The sequence below is a fragment of the Diorhabda carinulata genome, chromosome X, assembly GCF_026250575.1.
Source record: "Diorhabda carinulata isolate Delta chromosome X, icDioCari1.1, whole genome shotgun sequence".
Classification (NCBI taxonomy): Eukaryota; Metazoa; Arthropoda; class Insecta; order Coleoptera; family Chrysomelidae; genus Diorhabda; species Diorhabda carinulata.
The window spans coordinates 53,878,253-53,901,694 of record NC_079472.1 but is presented as its reverse complement, the minus strand read 5'-3'; the positions used below and the strand labels follow the sequence as shown (position 1 = coordinate 53,901,694).

Below are 23,442 nucleotides of genomic sequence, written 5' to 3'. Positions count from 1 at the left end.
ACTTTTCTTAATTGTCTTAAGACGGCTATAATTATACCGCTGCATAGAGGAGAAGATAAAAATCAAGGATCGAATTATCGCCCAATTGCACTCTTTCCCAAGTTATCTAAGATTATAGAAAGATTGGTCAAAAAAAGGTTTTTATCATTTCTGTTTAAATATAAAATACTTACTACCCATCAATATCTCCTAAATAATGTCTACTTTAGCCTAAACAGCCAGCACTCGACTGCAACAACTTTTTGTGATTTTACTAAGGCTTTCGGTTGTGTTAATCATAATATTTTAGTCACAAGCCAATAGAATGTGGGGTGCTCCAAGGCTCAGTACTAGGCCCTATTTTGTTTCTTTTGTTTATAAACTACATCGCCTATCTAGACCTCGGTGGAAAAAATATGTCTATTTGCAGATGATACTAGTTTCTCTTGGACCCCGATCTCACTGCACTTCATAGGACTACTCGTATATCTAGTGACATAATCACCCTTAAATCATGGTGCGATTCTAATCTTGTCTGTCTCAACGTTTCTAAAACCATAGTTTTATCATATAAAAATATATTTCAGCCTTTTTTATTGAATAACACTACCATTGGTGTCGTTGAATTTGTAAAATTCTTAGCGCTTGTTGTGGACAATTCCTTCAAATGGGAATTACATATTGTCGCCTTATCTAATATATGAAGTTCATCCTGTTTTGCGCAGGGATCACTTTCTAAAGAACTGAACTTGTCCAACTCCTCAACAGATTATTATGCTCTTATTGAGTCGCATCCCCGATATGCCCTTCCTTTCAGAGGTACGTGTGTTGCGATTAAATTTCAAACTAAGCAGCAGGACTCACTGCAGGGATTTCTTTAAAAGATTAAAAATTCTGACTCTTCCTTCCTTATTCATCTTTGAATCCGTTTGCCTTATTCGTACGCACATAAGCATTTCAGAGAAATCGTTGCACGGCTATCCACTTAGGAACATACTCCACGTTGAGAATCATTTAAGGGCTCGATATTTACAATGCAAAAAAATGCACAACCATTAGCCAATTGAAATCAAAATCGATATCATTTTTCCCCGCATTTCGCAATAATTTTAGGGTATATTTACTGCAAAGTCCCTTCTACTCTGTATTGTGAAAACTGTTGTTGGTTCCATACTTTCCAAATTTTTAAACCAAGACTACGAACATAGCCTCGCTCGGGTGCTCTAGACTGTACAAAAAGAAAGCTTCTTTCTATTCACCTCACGTAGTCTTATATTTATTCTTTAATCTATACGTTATGATTTTAGGTCAACTATACTAAAAATAATATTTTTTCAGTACAAAATGGCAAAGAAAAAAGCAGTTCGATACATGCACAAGAACAACACGAAGACATCATTCAAAAATGTATAGGAATGTTAGGAAAATGGCAATTATGGATATGTTTCATAATATTCCTAGTAAAATTTGGGGTTGCTTGGCACCAGCTTAGTATAGTATTTTTAGCGCCACCCGTGAGCTATAGCTGTGTCAATAATGAAACAGACGTATGTTCAAATAAATGTTCTCGTCACATTTACGATATGTAAGTAAATTAAATATATCTAGTGATTCATTGCAAGACGTTTGTATAATTTATTCATATAGAATTTTTTTATATAGAAAAGAGTAATGAAATCTTATTACTAAACTCTATTTGGAAGTAATAAATGCTCATTATAAATGCAAAACCCTGAAATTTTTAGTACGGTAATTTACGTTCAAAATTTGGAATATTTAAACATGCAAATGATAAATAAGTAACTGGACAGAGATATATTTTCTCCATAATTGACCGTACTAAAATGTAAGCGGTTACCTAGATAATCCGAAAGGCCATCCTTTTCATTTCAAAATTGAAGGATATCTTTATGTCTCTCTCTATTTTAATACTTCCACACCAACCTCTGAATCTGCCCAAAAGAAAGAAGACCCTTACCATCATAGCCGTTGCAATGAGTTTCTCGTAATTAATAAAATATTATTATTATTACTCTTTAATATATACATTTATATTTATTTAATTATTTACAAATACGAGTATGTACATGTAAGTATGAAAAATAAAAATACAAAATATACTAAACTACACATTACTATAATATATACACTATATACATACTTATATACTACACATTACTATATTATTATATACAACAGTCTACAAATATTTCCTGTAACATATTTAAAGTATGTACATATTTGCAATATATGTATTTTATTCCGAAGAACTAGTGGATGAATTGTTTAAATTTTATATCGCCTATTTTAAATTAAATTGTTTTTCCCAACAGAAATTTAGTTCATGTAGAACTTGCCAAAGCTTATTTTTGCTGATTGGTGGCCATCCATCTTTCAAAAAGGACGCCAAAATTTTATCAACGGTAGGAATTTTCTTTTTAAAGTAAAATGAGTGGACTTTCCTGCAGATTGCATATTTGTAATCTTCATCGATGTAAACCTTTCGCCTTCCTGACCGATACTTTGGACCACTTAAACATCAACTTGTTTTCCTTTCCTTAAGAAGTTTGTAAACCGTTGGTTTTCCTAGACCTGTCATCTTCGAACACATACTTGTTAGATGGCTTTCTCGTTAACAGAGAATTCAAACGTTTTCACTCTATGTATTGGAGTATAGTTTTCAAAGGTCGATATATTGAATATTTACTAAAGTTTTGTAAACGTTTCTGAGCCAAACACTGTGCTAGAAATGCAATTGTGTATTGGGAATTTTCTTCTATAGGACTTTTTCTTAAACTGAAACTTGTCAATAACCAATTAAGTATACCTCATATTTTAATCTTTTATTACCCAAAATGTACCTATTTATCATTTTTCCCAGAAAACATTTTACAAATCGTTTTCAAAGTAACCTGTTTGGTATAGGTATATACTATAAAGGGCGTGAAATATTTACCTATCAACATTATTCCTTTCTTAAAATACCCCAAAGGAATTGTTTTGGCCGAAAAGTAAACATAGTTGGAAATTTGAACTTGATGCAATAAATTTCTTAGAAAATAAATGTTAGATTCATTTGCTAAGGTTTGATAAAATAAAATAATAAATTGTTCTTAAATGTGACTACGGCTATGGTGGCCAGGAGGGGGATTGATTTATCACTCTACACTCTTTCTGAATGGAGTATAATTTAAAATGTTCATTTTAAATGTTATTACGGGCTATTATTGATCTTTTATAATCATAAGCTGTACAGAACAATAGAAAAAGGTTTCGCATGGTCAAAAGCCCCGTTTACATAGCCGGATCATAAGATTTATAAGTTACCTATTTGCTATTCTTCTTCTTACGACGCCGTCTCACTTTGGTGGTTAGCGATCAAAATGGCTATTGTTGCACGAGAAACCGAGCCATCTGCGCAAGTCTTTCAGCCATGAATGTTTTCTACAGTCGACCAACCGTTTTTCTTCGATCTTCCCATCTATTTCAGGCAGATAATCTCATATCGCTCGTCTTTAATTATATGTTTTAGGTACTGCAACGTTCTCTCCTTGATTGTCGTGAGAAGTTCTTTATGTTCACCCATTTGCTGTAGGATTTTTATGTTTGTCTTATATTTTGTCTAAGATATCCGCAGCATTAGCCTGTAGGCGTACATTTCGAACGCATCAATTTTCTTCTCTATGGCTGCTTGCGTGGTTCAACTTTAGCATCCGTACAGAAGAACGGGAAAGATGCAACACCGAAGCATTCTGGTCCGGAGTTCCAGGCTGAGGCTGCGGTTTGCCAGAAGTGTCCTCATGTTGTTCAGAGTTTTCCGCGGTTGCTCAATTCTTGATCTGATTTCGAGTTTTGGGTCACTTGTTCATTGGTCTCTCCATGGAGTCTAAGGGTGTCGCTTCTTTGTATTTTTGAGAATACAGATAGTTTAGTCTTGAACGTATTCATATAAAGGCCGAATTCCTCGCTATATTCTACAATAACGTCCATAAGAGATTGAAGTTCTGGTAGGCTACTGGCCACTACGACGGTATCACCTGCGTAACGAAAATTGTTTCCATTGATGTTTATGCCTGTAATTATATTCTCGAGGGCTTCGCTGAATACTGCCTCAGAGTAGATGTTAAACAGTATGGGAGACAATACACATCCTTGTCGCACGCCTCTTCTTATCTATCTCTTCTGATGAGGACTGTTGCTGTTTGGTGCCAGTAAAGTCCGGTTATGATCTTTAGATCTTGTGCGTCGATGCCGGTTGATCATTTTTTAGTGTGATATCCAGTCAAAACCTTTTTTAATGTCAATTAAGTATGCAAATACATCAGCATTCATGTCTCTACATCTCTGAGTCAGCACATTCAAGGAGAAAAGAGCTTCCCAAGTTCCCATTCCGTTTTTAAAGCCAATTTACGAAGGATCAACCAGAATATCTTCATGGCATGGGAGGGGGAACTATTCATGCGGTATTCTCACATTGTGATGCATTGTTTTTCTTTGGCAGAGTGTCAAAAGTGGATCTTAGCCAGTCTGAGGGTATTTTTCTGACTCTGTACATTCGGTTGAATATTGTAGTAATAAGATTTAGACCAATCCCGTCCTCCGCAGCTGCGAGTTCAAAGATTTCCGCGTACATATTGTTAGGAGCAACAGCTCTTCCGTTCTTTTGAATTTCAATTTCATGTTTAACTTCTTCTTGGTAATTTCGTGGCCTATTTAATTGATTTCGTCTGGATCTGGGGGTAAGTCTGGTCTCATGTCATTAAAAATGGGTTATAACTGGGCTGTAATCACTGTTGATGTTTGTTCCAGGATAGGTTTTGACTGCTTCAATGAATTTTTTATATTCGTATTTAATGAGAATGAAATCTATTTGATTTCTTACAATATGTCCGTCGCGATCAGCAGGTGAACGCCAATTATATAAACGTCGCGTTTGGAGTGAAAAAAGTATTTTCAATGCTTAGTTTTAGTTTGGAGCAAAACTGTGCCAGTCGGTCGCCTCTTGTATTTCGTTCTCCCAGACCATATTTTCCAACAAAGTCACCGTCATCGGTTCCTGATCCAATTTTTGCGTTAAAATATCTAAGAACTTCATCATTTTTTGTTAATTTCATGGCTTCCTTCATGGAGCCTTGCATAGAAGTCTTCATGTTATCTGTTTTATCGTTTGTTGGAGCGTACGCCTGTATGATGTTCGTGACACGATGTGAGGTATTCAACTTCAGTAGCATGTCTCGGTCTCCCAGTGGTATAAAGTCCACAACAGATTCTTCCAAGTCGTGCTTGCGAGTTCGTGTAAGTTTCAGTGCTGGATGGATTAGGGATGGTGAATGTTCCCAAAGAATTTTCTCTCGCTGGGATGAAAAGATGTTCCCGGGAGAGAATAGGCCACTTTTGTTCCGCACACCAGGGACGAAAAGCGAATTTTTCATCCCGGCGAGAGAAAAAGAATATTTTGTTGAAATCACGAAACCCTCAATATCAAGAGATAATTACAGCTCACAGTTTTATAATACTTCAGGGGCATGGATCCCATGGAGGGATAACTCACGTTATTTTTAGAGCACATCTCGATTGTAGAGTGTGCAGTGTTGAGATATGTTGTATTTAATTATGATTCTATTTTTAGGTCCGTGTTCACAAACACAATAACCTCGGAATGGGATCTAATATGCTCCAAATCGTACCTTGTCAGCTTGATTCAAACATTGACGATGCTAGGAATTTTAGTTGGAAATATGTTATTTGGATGTTTGTCAGATAAGTAAGTATTTCGTCAATATTATGCTCCTGTATTCTATATAGAGTTTTTGATATCAATCGGTAATACTCAATCAATATTACATGTAGAAGCGATAGTAGTTAGTGCCCATTGAATTATAGTTCATTCAATTAACTTGAATGGAAATGGCAAAAATTAGGCTAATTTCCTCAAACCACCCTTTTTAATGGTAATTTATTACAATCACTGGTTTTTGATAAGATTATTAAATGAAACCAGAGACCATAATAGCTACAACTTAAATACAATATGTACTACTACGATTGTCTCAGAAGTACCTGGCACAACAAAGAAAACACAACAAATTTTAAAAAAAATATATTTATTTAAACTTTTATCAACGATGTTCAATAAGTTCGATACCCTTTTTATAATGAGAATCGTCAAGCTCCTCAAAATAGCCATTAACTGCTAACTTCACCTAACCACCGAGCAATTGTTTTAAGTTTGGAAACAGAAAATAATCCGAGGGGGTAACAATTCAAACTTTAATTTATTCATTTTGGCCATTCCAATAACGGATGTGTGAGCTGGTGCATTGTCTTGGTGAAGCGACACTTTCTTTTTAGCCAAATGCGGCCATTTTAAGTTGATTTCTCGCTCAAACGTTGCAATAGATTCCCAAAATACTCGGCGTTGATAGTTTTTCCTTTTTCAAGATATTTTATGTAAATTATCCCACGCTCATCCCAGGAAACCTACGCCATGACATTGCCTGCAAATAAAACGGTCTTTTCCTTCTTTGGAGGTTCTCGCTTTCCGCTCCATTGTTTTGATTGTTCTTTCGTTTCGGGTATGAAGTTATGAACTATTATTTCAGTTTCAATTAAAACTATTGTATCACATAATGATGACCAATTTTTTCCATGTTTACATATTTACTGAAAACGTTCACTATTGATGGCTGCCAAACAAATACTAAGCAACAAGGCGTCTTGAAACTTGAAACATATGCTGTATAGATTATATACTTTCTAATACATTGGTATTGTTTGAGCAACTACCGCCATCTCTAGATTAGGCCAGGTACTTCTGGGACCATCCTCGTAGACTCATATTACACGATGAATCTCCGTTAAGAAGACTGTAAAACCCCAAAAATGTAGTACATGTAGAATCTACTCGCGATGACCTCTAGAGATATTCTTGGGTCAAGTAATCACATTTACTATTGAAACACCTACTATAAATAAAAACGTTGATTATTATTGGTTATTCATTATTCTTTTGAATATTGGAAATCAAACCACAATCCACACAAATATTTCAATATTCACCTTTTATCGAAAATATAATCTACTGTGAATGGACCTTGAAAAATGTACGACAATTTTTTGCATCAGTTTTAAACCATCTTATATAATATATATAATAAAATATAATATAATATTATTGATGTTCTAGTTTTCAAATTTTTTCTTTAATGTCAGCCAGGGACCAACAATTTTATAAAACATTATTCTTCATTATGGTAGCTGGATCAATGCTACCGAAACGTTGACATAAAAAAGATTGTGTATTGATTTACCGAAAAAAAAAAGAAAGAATATACCATAAGAAACATATAAAATATATTGGTTGTTCAGTTATGCTGAATTTTTTTTGTTTGTCTAGTTTTTATTGAACTTGAAAAAGTTATACAATATTTGAAAATCTGAGATCGCAATAATAAATTGAAAATGTATTGCCTACGACTACAACAGATTGCAATTGTTGCATACTACTCGGGAAGAATTTTTTCTATTTTTCCAACAATTTTCTTATTCTTCAATTAAGTACTATCATGGTGAAATTTTTCAATAATGTTGTTGGAGTTTTCAATGCACACTTATTTAAATAATAATTCTTATAGAATATAAGAAGCTCTTGTCCACTGTTTATGTCATCAGAAGCTTCTAAACTGACTTTACAATCTTTGCAATTGAAGCGATCTAAACATTTTTTAATTAAATAACCTCCAAAACGTATTTAAGAATAATCATTAGTGACGTTAGTTATTCGAGATAAAAGTGTGCTATATCGCTTAAATTGACTGATAATTATAATAAATAAGCTTATCCTCATTAAAAACCTATATGTTTGCCTCGTGAAAGCACGAAACATGTCTATAGTAAATTTGTATTCAAATAAAACTAGTATTTGATATTATTTCATTCAAACATTCTATACTGGATAAAACAGAAGCATAATTTTCATGTATAATTTGAGAATGGAGGAAATTATAATTTTCTCCCTAATTGTTACTATTTTGTCAATCATATTATAATATGTGGCATAAAAAAAAGTCTATATACATTTGAACAGGTGAAATTTTTGCCTCATTAACAGGATAATTTCCAAATATAAACACACAGACACACTACCTTATTATTATATGCTTAGTTCATAAACATAAAAAAATAACAAAAAACACTATTTCAATTTTTGTGAAATATTGAAGTTCAGTCCTTTGTATTCGGTTAGTTGTGTTTATGTTTGAAATATTTTCCAAAATGTTTTATTCTATTCTGTTTGTCTTCACTATAAAGGTGGGTTCTAAGTTTAAATTTAGGTACGATTCAAGTACTTTTGATAAGTTCATAAGATTGAATGCATTTGGAATTTGTAGTAAATCATTGTACTCGTACAATATGCAATGCGACCTTAATACAAATAAACTCATTATCAGAAAAAACTATTGGACGAATTATCTTTTACTTGACGATAATTAAATACCTACTTATGTTTATTATTGAACATTTGTAAACAGTAATTTATTCACATTCACTATTTTTTATTCCTTTATGAAAAATAATTGTCTTAAGAATAACTCACTCGAGTGTCTGATCCATTTTTGATATCTGGTAGAGTCGTTCACAGGAAATCGGTACATTTTAATTGTAGGATCTGATCTCTTACTTAGTCCACACTTATTTCCAGCCATTTGTAAAAAATTGAAAAGAAGAAGTGATTATTTGGTATATGAATACATTTTAGTAAGTAGTTCGCTGAATAAACAGTTTTTTTTTCGAAATTGTAAGCTGTAGCATTTATACATCTAGCGCCTCTTATAATTTGAATATATTAACTAAGAGAGTAGTGATGTATATTAATTATAATAATATCCACTTACCTTAAAAATGAAATATATATCCAAGTTCAAAGATTCTCAAATATAAAAATAATCCAAATGCACAACCAACGAAACTCAACAATAACACAACGAACATAATACAATAATGAACTCAAATTGCAACTTTGCTATAGGCACCCAAAATAAGAAACTTTACAACACAGCTTAAGGGTTGAATATAATATTTTAAATAATTTTGGCGCCATCTGTTATTGGGGTAATTCGGCAACCAAAGCTACGAAAACACGTAATTCAAGCTACGACGTACAATAAGAAAAGACGTGCTGTGGACGCCAATTCTCCACTGCCATCTATTGGTGTCGTCCACCTCGTCAAATGATATCCTCATAAGGTTAACCTACTATCGTATTCTTTATACAATGGTAGTGACTTTGCCATTCTAAAGGTGAAAAATTCTTTGAACAAATTTTTCTATTCTAACACGTGGTGATTTTATTTGCAAAATATTGTTTGACAGATGCCCAAAAAAGATCAATGGAGTTAAGACAGGGGCGATATGGTGGCAACCATTTCAGCTTGTAAACTGGCGGCCTCAACTGAGTACATCAAGAAACACCACTTCTTAAGGCCAGCACAGGTCGGATATGAAAATTCCTGCCGGTTTTCTCGAACGACAAAATTGGTTGAAAAACCTCATAACGGGCGCGAGTGAAACCTTTTGTAACGTGGGGTTTAAGCCTCAAATAAGACCAGTGTAATAGCGCAAGACGTTTTAAAGGCCGTAAAACCCTCGTAAAAAGTGATCGAAAGTTTTTGGGGTCTCAGCTAAGAGCAGTGTGATAGCGCAAAAAGTATAACTATTCCTAGAAGTTTTAAAAAAAAATTCATCAAAAGCAATTGATAATTGGCGCCGTACATGAATTAAAAAAGCTCGTTTTTTGCGTTGTTGGCGGCGGCTCGAGTAGGTGAAAAATGAGTGAGCGCTATAAAAACACGCGCGCGACAAAAAATGATTATATTTCAGCGAATTTTCATCGTATTCTGATAATTTTTTGTTAATTTCGGGTAGCTCAAACAGATATTTTGAATGGAGACTTCAAAAATAATTTTCCATAAAGACGAATACGAAAAGTTTTCATTTCAAATATACGCCGATTTTTGTCAATTTTTTTCGGAGGTTTTCCGGCCTGCAAAACTTCTTGCGGCTATCACACTGCTCTTAGCTGAGACCACAAAAACCTTAAATAAAAGTTCCGCGCGCCCACGTTACGAGGGTTTTCCGGCCTGTAAAACTTCTTGCACTATTACACCGCTCTTATTTGAGGCTTAAACCGCACGTTACAAAAGGTTTCACGTGCGCACGTTAGGAGGTTTTTCAGATGAGTTTTCCTGCATTTGGAAGTGGCGTTTGGTGATGTACTAAGTTGGGGCCGCCAGTTTACAAGCTGAAATGGCGCGCACCTTATCGACCCTGTTTTTTGTAGCCAGCTCTGGGACTATTTAGAGGTCTTTCACTGAATGTATAACTGATTTTATAAACTCATCGGCGAAATTAAAATAGACGTCTACTTCCTAGAAACAGTAGTGAACAATTTAATTACGAACCTCTAAGTTTTATCAAGAAAATAGGCATTAGCCACATTTAGTCTTGACTCTTTTAATATTTTCTTGGCCGAACGATGTAATACAATTTTTTTATTAGAAATTATGTACTCTTTTAGGTATGGTAGAAAATCACCTCTTGTTTTTGCAGTAACCCTGCAAGGATTCGCAGGATTAGGTGCTGCTTTTTCTCCCTGGTTTTCTTTATTTCTAGTCATGAAGTTTTTATCTGCTGTTGCTACAGGCGGTACTATGATAACAAGTTTTGTTTTTGTCATGGAGATTATTGGTAAGAAAGAAATTGGATAATATGTTTTTTTTTTAAATATAAGTAACCGGTATTGTAGAGAGTTAAGAGTTATACAATAATTCCACCATAAAATTCTTGTTATAATTGTTAAACTCCTAGAAGAGCAACTTCGTCGAGGGTATCTAATAGTACAAGTTAATGATAATTTGTTTTTTTAGATATACGAGTAATCACAAACATGAACTACAAACAATTGTGAAAACAGTTTTTGTTATGTTTGTGGTGTTTTTTAATATAAAAACAGAGACACGTTATAGATTCTAGGTTGAAAAGTTTAGCTATAATACTGTTGAACTGAATAAATCTTGGACGTTGTCGATTATTGCTGTTTTTTCAGCGTTAATATCACTGATCAAAATTTTTAAAATGGCATACATAACAAGTTAAGTATGTTATCACCTCACCTCAATTCAGAACTATATAATTTGTATTTATAAAAATACTGATTATTTTTCAAGTAATATTCTCTATACCTAAATGCCATAAATTCGAAGTTATAGCTACATTTACAGTATCCCCACCAAAGTTACAATAAATATTGTACATTTAGATGGCCACGATTGGAAAAACTCGTTCAATTTGAATATTCTTTAATAATTTATGTGCTAATACAAATCTCGTAACAAGGTCTAGTGTCAGTGAATTAGTAAACAAGTTTAACGAAACTGGTTCAGTAAAAGATTTATCCAAATCATGGCGCAGAAAACCTTCAATAACTGAAGACAAATTTGTGAAGTAGAAAAATTTCGAATTTTAGAAAACATACAATAAAGACGATTACAGCACATGCTCAAAATGTTGTCCATTTACTTCAATACAACAAGCCATGCGATTTTTAAGACTTTTCAATACATTTTGCAACATCCCTGACTGCTCAATTCTCCTAATCTCTGTGGTAATCCTATCTTTTAATTCCTGAAAATTGGCAGGTTTTGTTTTATAAACGATGGTTTTTATGTGACCCTACAGGAAATAGTCTAAAGGATTCATGTCGGGTGATCGCGGGGGCCATTCGATAAAACCACGCCTTCCGATCCATCTTCTGGGAAACACATTATTTAGGTACTGCCTTAGCACACACGCATGAGGTGGGAATTGTGTGAAAATTTCTAATAATGAAGTTTTGTTTTAAATGTAAACGAAAATACTTATTTGGATTTGGAAATATCCGAACTAACTCAGGTATAATAGTATTTTCCAATAAATCTAAATACGCCTGACCATTTAAGTTACCCTTAAAATAATTGCATAGTTTTGATTTTACCATTTTTCCAATATTAGGTCTGCAAACTCTTCACGTCTATTAAAACCATCAGACAACTCTTGAACCAACGTTACTTTGTATGGATAGAATTTATTATCACGTAAATTTTTTATAATGGATGTTTGCGAAATATCAAGTTTTCTGGATATTTGTCTAGTGCTCAAGTGCGAATCGTCGTCTATCTTGACACATACATCTAAAGCTTTGTTTTCAGTTGAAGCACTTTTACTGAATCAGTTTCGTTAAACTTGTTTACTAATTTACTGACATTAGATCTTGTTATAGGATTTCGGTTAGGATATAAATTATTAAAAATATTATACGTTTTTTGTTGACTTCTACGCCTATAATCATAACCTAATATCACTAAAATATCAATTCGTTCTTTTTAAGATAAACTATCCATTGTGATTTTTAATAAACCTCAACAATAATAATTTCCATATCCACCTAAATGTATTATTTTTACTTAGGCGTAGATAACGCAAATGTAAATATAACTCAGAAATTATGGCATTTATGTATAAGAAACATCAGATGAAAAATAAATAATAAGTATTTCTTAAGGATTTCGAAAAGTGAAAAATATGCAGGGTAATCCATTTGATATATAACGGTTGGTAATGACAATTGGTATAAAATATCAACAAACCCTTAATTTGGCTCGATTAATTTATTGATTGAAAAAAAAATTGTTAAAATTGTTCTTTAACGTCTTAATAAGCTAATTTTAAAGTTAGAGTTGCTCGTTATTTTTATTTGATACAGTTGATACGACAAAAAATTTTAATCATTTACAATCAACACACATTGACACATACATGACTTTTGACTTTTCAATCAATCTAATTTATTATTTATCGAAAATAATGCCCATATGCGATTTTTTTCTAAAAATTCAAAATTGAAAAACAATTTACTTTAACCTTAGATATAATAGGAAGTGACAGTAAAGATGTAATTGAATTCCTAACTTTAACTAATATCAATCAAATGCTTGATGGTAGCTGCATAATGAAAAATTTTTAAAAATCAAATCAGTTCTATAATCACTATAGCCAATCAAAATTTATGGTCAATTTCACAAATTACCCTGTAAATTAATAAACAAGAGGAGTTGACACTTTTTATTAACCTAATGATATCCTACAAGTATGTAATGTTCCCTATGACTCACTCTGTATTATATTATTGTGTCTTGTACAGACTCTCAATGTAGATGAGAGGATCTATCGTTACTTTGGATCCTTTTTATCTGTGGTAAATGGAGAGCACAACACTGAAGAAGTGAGAAATCGTCCACTTCCGATCGCATTTAGCATCCAGAAGTACTGTTAGCGTGATCTTCACTGTTAAAGGTTTCAACTTGAAGCCTCAATGCTTCCACTCCTCACTCTGCATTTTGGTCTCTACATCATATTGATTGATTTGACATGACTCATCATGTCCTTAGACTTGTTTATACTGTATTAAAAACAATTGTTCAAGTATTTCGTGTTAGCTTGTGTAGATCTGTTAAAATTCCTAGTACCCATCGTGCAGACATTTACACAGTAAGTACCACATTATTTTGTAACACATGATCATCGACTTTTCTAACATATTCGTGTGAGGTAGCGGCTGTGGGTGTTCAACCTACCTGTTCGATTTTTTACCTCATTTAGAGTGAAGACACCATCACACTTTGCCATATGAAACTGCAGATTTCCCTAATGTTTCCACTAAAGCTCTGTGTTAAGGCCAACTTTTTAAAACGCAAGTGTTCAATCACCATACGTTGCTCCCTACAGGTTCAGGCTTAACATTTTCTAGCCCTAGTGTATATTGTTTACAATGTGATGTAATAATAAATAATTTCTATTTATAAATGAGTCAGGGTTGTAGCTCTGTTATTCAAAGTATTTTTATGTCTATATTAACAAGATAATATAATAATCTTCGATTTACATTTCCTTTTTAGGTACCGAATGGAGGACAGTTCTGGGCATCTTGTACCAAATACCTTTTAACTGCGGTCATCTTTTAATGCCATTGTTCAGTTATTACGTGAGGGATTGGAGGAATTTCCAAATAATTATATCAGCACCATCGCTACTTTTAATATCTTATTATTGGTTACTTCCCGAATCTCCAAGGTGGCAATTAGCTGTTGGAAAAGAAAATATTGCAATTACAACATTAACAAAAGCAGCCAAATGGAACAAATTACCTACCGAAAATATCGGACGAAACGTTAACCAATATTTAGCTCACAAGAACGTCGGTCGCAACGAAATTCATAAAGGAAACATTTTGGATTTGGTTCGAACACCTATTATGAGAATGTATACGATAGCTGTCGGATTTAACTGGTTCGTGTGCGGATTTTGTTTCTTTGGAGTATCTCAATTCATTGGTCAACTTGGAGGAAATATTTTTATTAACGTAGCAATATCGGCCATTATTCAAGTCCCTAGTTCAATTTTCGCTTGTTACGCTACTAAAGCTTGGGGAAGAAAAAAAACTTTACTCGTAGCTAATATCATCACTGGTATAGCTATATTCGTAATGGGTAAGTAGTGTGTATTCCTCTGATATAATTCATAAAAACATTTAAATGAAAATTAATATGAATATATGTTTCTTCTAGTACTAAAATTGCTTTTTAATGTTTAAATATACAATGCAGTCTATTTGTATGGAATAAATTCAATTTTAGCGTTATTATATATTATGGGAAAACAAACTTAAACAGGCTCAAACGCACGTCTGCATTGTTTTGTTCGCCTGATGTTCCTGCTCTTATATGCATGATATTTAATTGTTCGACGACTCAAATTGATCCCTTTAAATCTTGCTGGCATTGCTGAATGTACATATAACCTATAAAGTTAAAATACTTATTTGTGAGAAACAGTGACTCAATATTGTATTCGTTTGCTTATTATTTGTCTTGCCTTTCACAATTATAGAACACGTATATTTATTAAAAACGTACACTGCTTTGATTTGAAACTATTTGCAAAAAATGTTAAGTACAATATGTACAGGTACGATAATGGCCGTTGTTAGCGGGAGCTCACAACACGTGTTTATTTACATGAGAGTAAAAACTGTTTTTTCAGTTATTAATCAATAATTATTGATAAATTAATGATAAATTTACTATGAGAGTAAAATTAATATGAAATCTGCACAGAAAAATCAAAATGATACGTATAACAGTCACTGCTACGATCGATACAAAAAGGAAATTAAAATTATGAATAAGAATTTTTAGTACTATAATTATTATATTCCATTGCCATCTTGCAATCGTATTGCGGATCTGTGGATAAAATACAAAAATCGCAATGGAAAAAGAGGGGTTGATCGTAGAGGGGTGAAAAATTCAAAGTAATATAATATTTTTTATTCTAAGTCATGGCAAAAAAATTAAAATCTTGCCAAAAAATTAAAGTTTATAATTAACAAAAAAAAAATCGTAAATGGTTGAAAATGTAGGGTTATATGTATTTTTTAATGCCGTATTATAAAAAAATAAAAATTTTATCTAAAAAATAAAAATAAAATCTACAGATAGACTATCCTTAACGTTTAGGGGGATGAAAAATAGATGTTCGATTCTAAGACCTACCTACTCACAAATATTCATAAGAATCGGTCAAGCCGTTTCGGATGAGTTCAATTGCAAATACCGCGACACGAGAATTTTATATATTAGATTATAAGCAACCACTAGAAAATTTTAAATGAGAAAGGGTGTAGCACCTTGTTGGAAAGAGATTTTAGTCCCCTGTTCAGCAATATGAAGTTTTTTTGAATCTGGTGCAATCATAACACAGAAAATTAATTTTTAAGATGTAAAATTTTGATAGTTTCACAAAAATTTACGTAGAATGAAAATAATAATGTTCCATAATATTTAGAATGTATTTTTCAATGTAATTTACAATTAAATTGAATGTTCAAATTGATCACCATTCACTTCTTGACAATAGCCGAGGTGATTTTGGAATTCTCGTATGTACAACATTTTGTATGACCTCAGGGGTTATTTTGTTAATTTCTTCTGTTATTTTAACTTCTAAATCATCAATATTGTCTGGTCTATTGAAATATACGTCAAAATATGAAATATAAGCCCATAAGAAGTAATCGAGAGGAGTCAAATCGGGAGATCTAGCTGACCATTCGATCGTTCCACATCTTACAATCTTCCTATTGGGAAAAACCTCGTTTAAATAATTTCTAACTGTACGTACAAAATGCGGTGAACTCCGACTTGTTAGTAGTAAATAGATCTATCCACCCCATTTGGATGATTAACATCATGAAAAAGTCTTTGTAATGTAGAAACTAAGAAGTCAATCGAAAAATCTAGATTACCTCACCATTAACTGTGCCTTCAAAAAAATAAGGGCCAATAATTTTATTGTTAATGATACCAGTCCAAACGTTCACTTTTTTAGGATATTGAGTGTGAGCCTCACACATCCAGTGAGAATTTTCTCTGCTCATATATTTACACTTCTATTTGTTAACCGTTCCCTTTGAATGAAACGTCGCTTCATAAGGACGAACTATCTTGTTTATAAACTGCAAATCTGCGTCCATCATCAATTAACAGTATGAAAAATTATCCCCCTCCTGTACCACCTCTGAATTATAGGCACCCCCTCAAAAATTTTAAACAAGAAAGGGGGTCGTGTGGTACCTTGTTGGTCGGATACGGATTTTAGTCCTTTGTTCAGCAATATAAAGTTTTTTTAAATTTAGTGCAATCATAACTGAGAAAATTCATTTTTAGGATGTAAAATTTTGATAATGTTTATATCACAAAACTTTACGTAGAATGAAGATAATAATGCCGCCTGTGTTAAAATTTAAACCATTGTTAACCTTGTGTTGGAAGTGGCCATAAGATTGCACCAAAAATCGTATTTTCGGTGAAATTTGTGGGGAAGAGATTCTTGGAATTAAAATAAAATACATTTTAAACTTTTATTGACAAATAGGTACTTAAAGATCTTATAATATTGCTATGTAATGTTTAATACACGGGTTATAGCTATATCAGAACAGCCACAACGCGTTCTGGCAAACGCAAGGCGCACAGAATGCGTAGCGTAGCACATATACCAACATCTTCAAAGTTGGAGCTTCTTTGAGATTGTCTAATCTTCCACTCCAACGTTTTTTCACATCAATATTTATTGATAAAATTATATGGTTTTATAACGAATAAATTTTTCATTTTCAGGATTTGTACCTACAGATCCAAGTTGGATTAAAACGACTTTATCATCAATAGGGATGTTTGGCCTGGCATTATCTTTTCCCACGGTATACATTTACTCGGGGGAACTATTCCCAACAATAGTAAGAAACATAGGTGTAGGCACAGCATCAATGTGTGCTAGAATAGGATCGATGATAGCACCTTTTGTAGCAGGCATAGTTGAGCCGTGGATTCCATCAGTCATATTTGGAATATTACCATTAATAGGAGCAGTTTTGTGTTTGAAGTTACCAGAAACCCTTGATTGCAAACTACCTGATGATATAGAAGAGGCTGAGGCACTAGCAGGAACATCTAAGAAAAATTCAAATACATTGGCGCTCTGATTGTTAGAACTAGTTAAATTATCGAAAAAAGCTTTAGATGAATCATTAAAATAAGAAATAAAATATTTATTGGGTAAAAACGGGTTATACTACGCACTTAGTAAAGTAAAAAACGTGAATCCCACTGAATAACATCGAATAGATATTGGTAACACAACATATTAAAGCAAATCACAATCAAATTAAAAAATAGAAGACGCAGTGCAGATGCAGAAAACTGCATATGTGCTATATTAGGTGCCCGAAAGGCAGAGTCTGCAAATGTATTACTAAGAGTGCGTATTCATTTGTTTTGTTAACTATAGGATTTTCAGAAACTATGATCGGATTAACACGATCATGACATGAATGTTCGGAAAGTAATCACTTTTAATTTGAAATTTGTACCGTTCCTCAACTGATAAAGATCTCATTTTGGCTGATATTGATCTACCTAATACAGGATCGTAGTTTCCGGAAAGCTCTTATATATTCCATATATAAATCAGTGTTTTAAATAAACCATATTTTGTATAATTAGATATTGAAATATATATTTTTCTTTTTACTATATATTTGTTTGATTTCAAAATCAATTTTTCCCAATACTTTCATCATAATAATGCACACACACAGAGTCCAAACTCTTCCCTTCCACAATGCATTCTACAAAAAGTGAAGAATCCAAGACGAGTTTTATACCACCCTCTACACCATCCAATGGGGTCGTCAGTCTTTTTTGTTGCTCGTTCCCCCTCCTATTTCCATGGGTTTTGTGGAAGTGCCTGTTTGTTTGTTTTGACGTTAGATAGTAGATGAAAAACTTGAAAAACTGTGCTTACTCGAGTCGTGCCAATCTTCACGAATTAGTAAACACTCTTGGTAGTCCATCGCCACACTTAAAATGCAGACAGCATGACAGGGATAATGATAGTCTTTATTAGGAAAGACTTTGTCTTCAATTAAAGCTTGGATCGCCTTCTGATGAATCATACTCATCCTATTCACTAGGTAGTCCACGTGGATGTTGAACATCAGGAATTAGTCTAATGTAACTCCCGGATATTTATCCTTGCAGTTCTGGGTGATTATTTCCACCGCGATGTTCACGTAGTCTCTTGTTGACACTTCTTGGGTCTTCTCCGCTTTGATGCTTATCTATCAATTTATATACCATACATTGATTCGGTACATGGCTCTCTGAAGTCCTCGCGAAATCATTTACTGGCGGAGATAGTAGCATCATCTGAAAATTATTAAGATATTATCTGTTTTGGGAATGTCTGCCATGCAGATGCTGTAGAGCACGAAAGGACTAAATTGCTCCTTGTGGTACTCCTCTCTCTATCCATTCCATTTCGAATCTGATCCTGTTGGTCTTGAATTTTCATGTGGTGTATAAGAAGAAGATTTTAATGAAAAGGTTATTGTGAAATTCTTGGATGACGTTTTCTACCATCTTCAGGAGTGAATCTTGGGCGCTTTGTTGCTTCCTCAATGAGATCTGTTCTCCTCACAAATTTCCCATGGTTTGTGTTTTTTAAAAAAGTTTCCTTTATCTGGGAAGAATATTAATGAGTCTGTAGCTCTGCGGGCGCTTCGGACTGTTTTCGCTCTTTCTAATCTTGATCATCTCCGCGTCTACATAGCGCTTGGTACCGCTTCTCTTATCGGTGGGTGTTTCAGGATATTGTGGGTGAAGCCAGCTAGGTATCTCTGGTGCCTTCTTCGTTTCCGTGGTCCGCTTAGTGGTATAGCCCAGATTTCCTTCCTGAGTCCCTGGTATGAGAAGTACGTGTCTTCGTTTTTGTTCAAGGTAAATTTAAGCTCAATGGTTTGTCAGGCAGTTTCTGCTTTCTCTTCTTCCGTCTGGGCTAGTCCGTTGACTGTGTGTAGCAGTGTGATCAGTCTTCTTACTCGCCTTCGGATCTATGTTTATCCTACATATTGACACGAGCTAGGTAGCTTAATATCAATAGCTGTCAAACTCAAATTAAACGACGCAATCAAATGACAGATGACTGTTGACAAGAGATGCAGCTTCGAATGAAATCACAGACAAAGTAATCCTAGACTGCGTTTTCAATAAAATTCATGTTCCAACTTTAGAATGAGATACAAAGAAAGTTAGGCTGTCTCTGTCAAGTGTTCCTTTTAAATATTTTGTACTGTACTCCTTCGTCTGTTATATTTCTCTAGATCTCTAGCTAGCTCTACCTTAGACCAGAGGTTTTACCAATCACCGCACAGTGGAACAAAGATAGCTCTACCTTAGACCAGAGGCAGTTTCTTTCTAAAATTGACACATTGTTTCAAAATAGAAATTATATATATTCAGCTGTCTAGATTTACTATGTCTATGAATGAAATATTTGCATCACGAGTGTTATGGCCACGACAACGATAAACGTTGGTAATAAACGTATCAAATGTTGGTAGTGCATCCACATATCTACAATATCTGAGTCTGAGATTATATACTCTGAGTCGATCGTCAATTCTCGGCAGAAACCAGAAACTCTGAAGAAAAACACGTCATTCGTGATGGAATACGATGAAGTGTTTGCGCTAGCCTGGCTTGTTTTGTGCAAAAAGAAAAAAAAATCACGAAGTGTGTGGTGTAAAGATTGACTTCTTAGAAGAAAGTCATTCTCTCACATAAATTTATTAAAGGAGTTGAAATTTTTCGCGAAAATTATTTGAAAATGAATTAAGAAACTTACACATCCTGTTCCTAGTTACACCGCTAATACAAAAAGCAATACCGTGATGAGAGAAGCAATAAGTCCTCATGCAAGATTATCTGCAACTCTGTATGACGTTTTGGCTTTGTTGAGTTCTTTCTTGTAAGAAGTCCGCAGGTTATTTATTTTCTTTACTACTGTCTCCCTATTGGCATTAGGATCAATAGGTTTGTACTTAAAACTTAGCCTGTAGTACGCAGCATGTTTGATTGGCCCGACTTCTGTACACACACTACGATAAAACTGTGCAAACGCAATCGACAACGATTTATCGAATAGATTTTGAACCTTGCTCCGATGGCTTGCACCAACCAATGCGCCGATTCTTGTACATACGTTCAATAGAACTATTTTAGTTGTCATGTATACTGGTCATTAGAGACATCTGTGGATGTATTGACCCAAAGCCTCCTTAATAATATAAATCTAATGTAGTCGATGAAATACAATATGCAGAAAAACGTCTGATATATTTGAACGAATTCTACTACGGATACGACGTAGAAGTTCCAATGTGATATTATATTTTACTTGTTTTCAAATATTTTGATACAAATTAAAGCCAGGCTGAATCGTCAAAAATAATTTCTATAAAAAATGCTTCAGTTTTCAATCTAATCTTTAGGTTTAGAGTTTATCTACAGATAAAAAAAGTATTTATAAATTTACATATCAGACAAGTATATTTCACATTTCTGTGAAAATTATTGAATCAGTTAAATTTGAGGAGACTGGTTACTTAAAAGTAAAATAAGATTTCACTCACATTAATTCCTGAGTCAATCGGGACTAAGACAGCCCTGTATACACATTTCCTCATAATAATTTATGTAAGTATATTTACAGTTCTATGTTTGTTCATTACGCCATAAAATATGTTGATTTCAAACAATGAATCGACATCTAAAGTAAGTATTCATATGAAAAAAAAAAACAATTATATAATAGAGAAGAACCCATTAAAACGGAACCGAATTAATTTTTCGGTTTTCTTATGATTCTCAAAAAATTTTGATATATAGTATTTTTACTACACCTTAAATTATTTTAATCCAATTCTGTATATACGTTTCCTGACGTTCCCTACGTCAATCAATCTTCTTTCTTACAACATAGATCTCTGCTTTAGCTAGGCATCAAGCCACACATTCTGATTAAAAAATGGTATATTATTCAATCTATTGAAGTTTATACAAATATTTACATTACTTCTGTAAGTTGTGATTGATTAAAAACTCATTAGGATCAAAAGTCTACACAATCGCTTCTGATCATCAAAATGTTTGCTGAGTATGCTATTATTACAAATAATAAATACCAATGTAATTACATGCAAAAAAGTATAATACCGAATTTTGTCGCGTTTTAAATGTATATAATGAAAAACTAGAATATTCATAATCAAAAATATTTATTATAATAAACATACTAGATTAGATTATTTTTGAATTTCCTTGATATACCAGATAACACAAAGAGCATGCGCAAATACATAAACGCCAATTGAGAAATCATGGGGATTTTTTAACTCATCCTCCCACTCTGCACAAACCCCTCAGATATCCATAAACTTAGCTGGGGAATAACCCATTTCTGTGTAATTTTAACTATCTATCTTCGTCGTAGAAATACGTGTGTGTAAACTGTAGAACCAAATTTATTAGTTATATGATCTGTGAGGTGAGCAATTCAAGAGTGAATATTTTCAAAGTGATATTAAGTGTTATTGTTTTTGTTCGTCATGCCAGCTGAACTCAATAATAGTGATTATGTATTTCCCTTGCAAAAAAGTTGTGAGTGATATGCTAATATAAAACCCGCTTGATGAATATCGAGTATTTCGAAATAATTAGCAAGCTACGCAATTCAAATTCTTTCTGACAGCTTCTATTTAAAAATTTGTAAACACCTCCATTTTTCACAGAAAATGAATACATGTAAATATTTGTTCACTTTATTTTGAAAACTTAACCCCACATTTTTAGTTGTTCAAACTATACAATTTTTTATGAGAGTATATATATGTATTGTGATCGTTTATATTACACTCTATTATTATCAACAGTAATCGTTAATCTTGTACTTTATATAAATACATACTTTATATGGTAGTAGTACATTAATATGTACCTAAAAACTGCCTTTTGATGCAACAATATAAAGTTTATTTCTCATTCTTCTGATTTGTATATTTACATCAGTTGGTTTTTCCTACCTCAGTAACTATCTATATAGTCATTTATTAAATAAAGTTACTGTTTTAGGGTTTTTCAAAAAGAATATTTACAAATACAAGATCATAAAAATTGAATTATATTAAGTGTATCTAGAATTTTATTTGGAACAGTCTACTGAATGAAATTTGTTCATTAGTACAAATAAGTGAAGATTTGTTTTATTTTGCAGTCAAAGGTTCTATTACATACTTAAAGTATTGATTTATTCTTGCCGATTTATAGATGTTTAGATAAATTCTTTCTAAGTTAACGAAGTAAGACTTTCGTAAATGTACTCAACCATTATTTTTTTTTCAGATAGCATGTCTTACCCCAATATGTTGACACCACCTTCTAGTTCAGAAGATTCACCTCAATCTGCATATTATGTAGCGTCTCCAAATTCGACATTTGAATATGAAAATTACGATTATTCTTCTTCAGTACCATACATTATAGCAAAAGCTGGACCAGTTATTGATCCTAATTTGATAAAAATGGAGCAAGAACAAAGTAAGTATTAGATTAAATTATATTCATAGTAAGGTAGTTGTGAAGTTACGATTTGGTGCAGATTAAAGAAAAATTGCAAGTGGTTTTTCCATTTAGAATATTTATGACAATTTTTATATGCACTTTAACCTTGAAACTGGCATAATATGATAATTCTTGGTATTTCTTTTTGGGAGTATTTTTATTCATGTTTGTAAGTTCGGAGTCATTCTTTTACATGATATTTTTCTTCTGAAATTCAATATTTTATTTTTTTTCATCTGAGTAGAAAAATTCTTATATTTTATCGGAATTTATTTAACTATATTTTTGATTCATTTTTCTCTACAATCATCAGGTTTTGTGAATAAGAAAAATAATTAATACAGTGTAT

At 33.0% G+C, this 23,442-nt stretch overlaps 2 protein-coding genes and 1 long non-coding RNA gene across 8 annotated transcripts in view; 2 read left to right on the top strand and 1 right to left on the bottom strand.

Annotated features, from left to right (window-relative positions):
• The window catches only part of LOC130902002 (organic cation transporter protein-like), a 55,783-nt gene extending 37,616 nt beyond the window's left edge, over window positions 1-18,167 (top strand). For both annotated transcript variants that reach the window (XM_057813783.1, XM_057813784.1), the window contains exons 2-6: window positions 1,318-1,564; window positions 5,609-5,743; window positions 10,556-10,725; window positions 13,971-14,561; window positions 17,253-18,167. In XM_057813783.1, coding sequence (XP_057669766.1) covers window positions 1,318-1,564; window positions 5,609-5,743; window positions 10,556-10,725; window positions 13,971-14,561; window positions 17,253-17,617 — 1,508 coding nt within the window. In that variant the 3' untranslated portion in view covers window positions 17,618-18,167. The remainder of the gene's footprint in view (window positions 1-1,317; window positions 1,565-5,608; window positions 5,744-10,555; window positions 10,726-13,970; window positions 14,562-17,252) is intronic.
• LOC130902004 (uncharacterized) lies at window positions 16,980-21,327 on the bottom strand. Its single transcript, XR_009060349.1, has 2 exons — window positions 21,107-21,327; window positions 16,980-17,585 (listed from the first exon to the last, which is right to left on the bottom strand). It is a non-coding gene; the product is annotated as an uncharacterized LOC130902004 (long non-coding RNA).
• The window catches only part of LOC130902001 (nuclear factor NF-kappa-B p110 subunit-like), a 45,521-nt gene continuing 43,118 nt past the window's right edge, over window positions 21,040-23,442 (top strand). Inside the window, exons 1-2 of one of the 5 annotated variants that reach the window (XM_057813781.1) lie at window positions 21,040-21,170; window positions 22,875-23,069. In XM_057813781.1, coding sequence (XP_057669764.1) covers window positions 22,880-23,069 — 190 coding nt within the window. In that variant the 5' untranslated portion in view covers window positions 21,040-21,170; window positions 22,875-22,879. Of the gene's footprint in view, window positions 21,171-21,810; window positions 22,278-22,874; window positions 23,070-23,442 lie in introns of those variants that run through there. The other 4 variants (XM_057813782.1, XM_057813780.1, XM_057813778.1 and 1 more) reach the window with 4 other exon arrangements.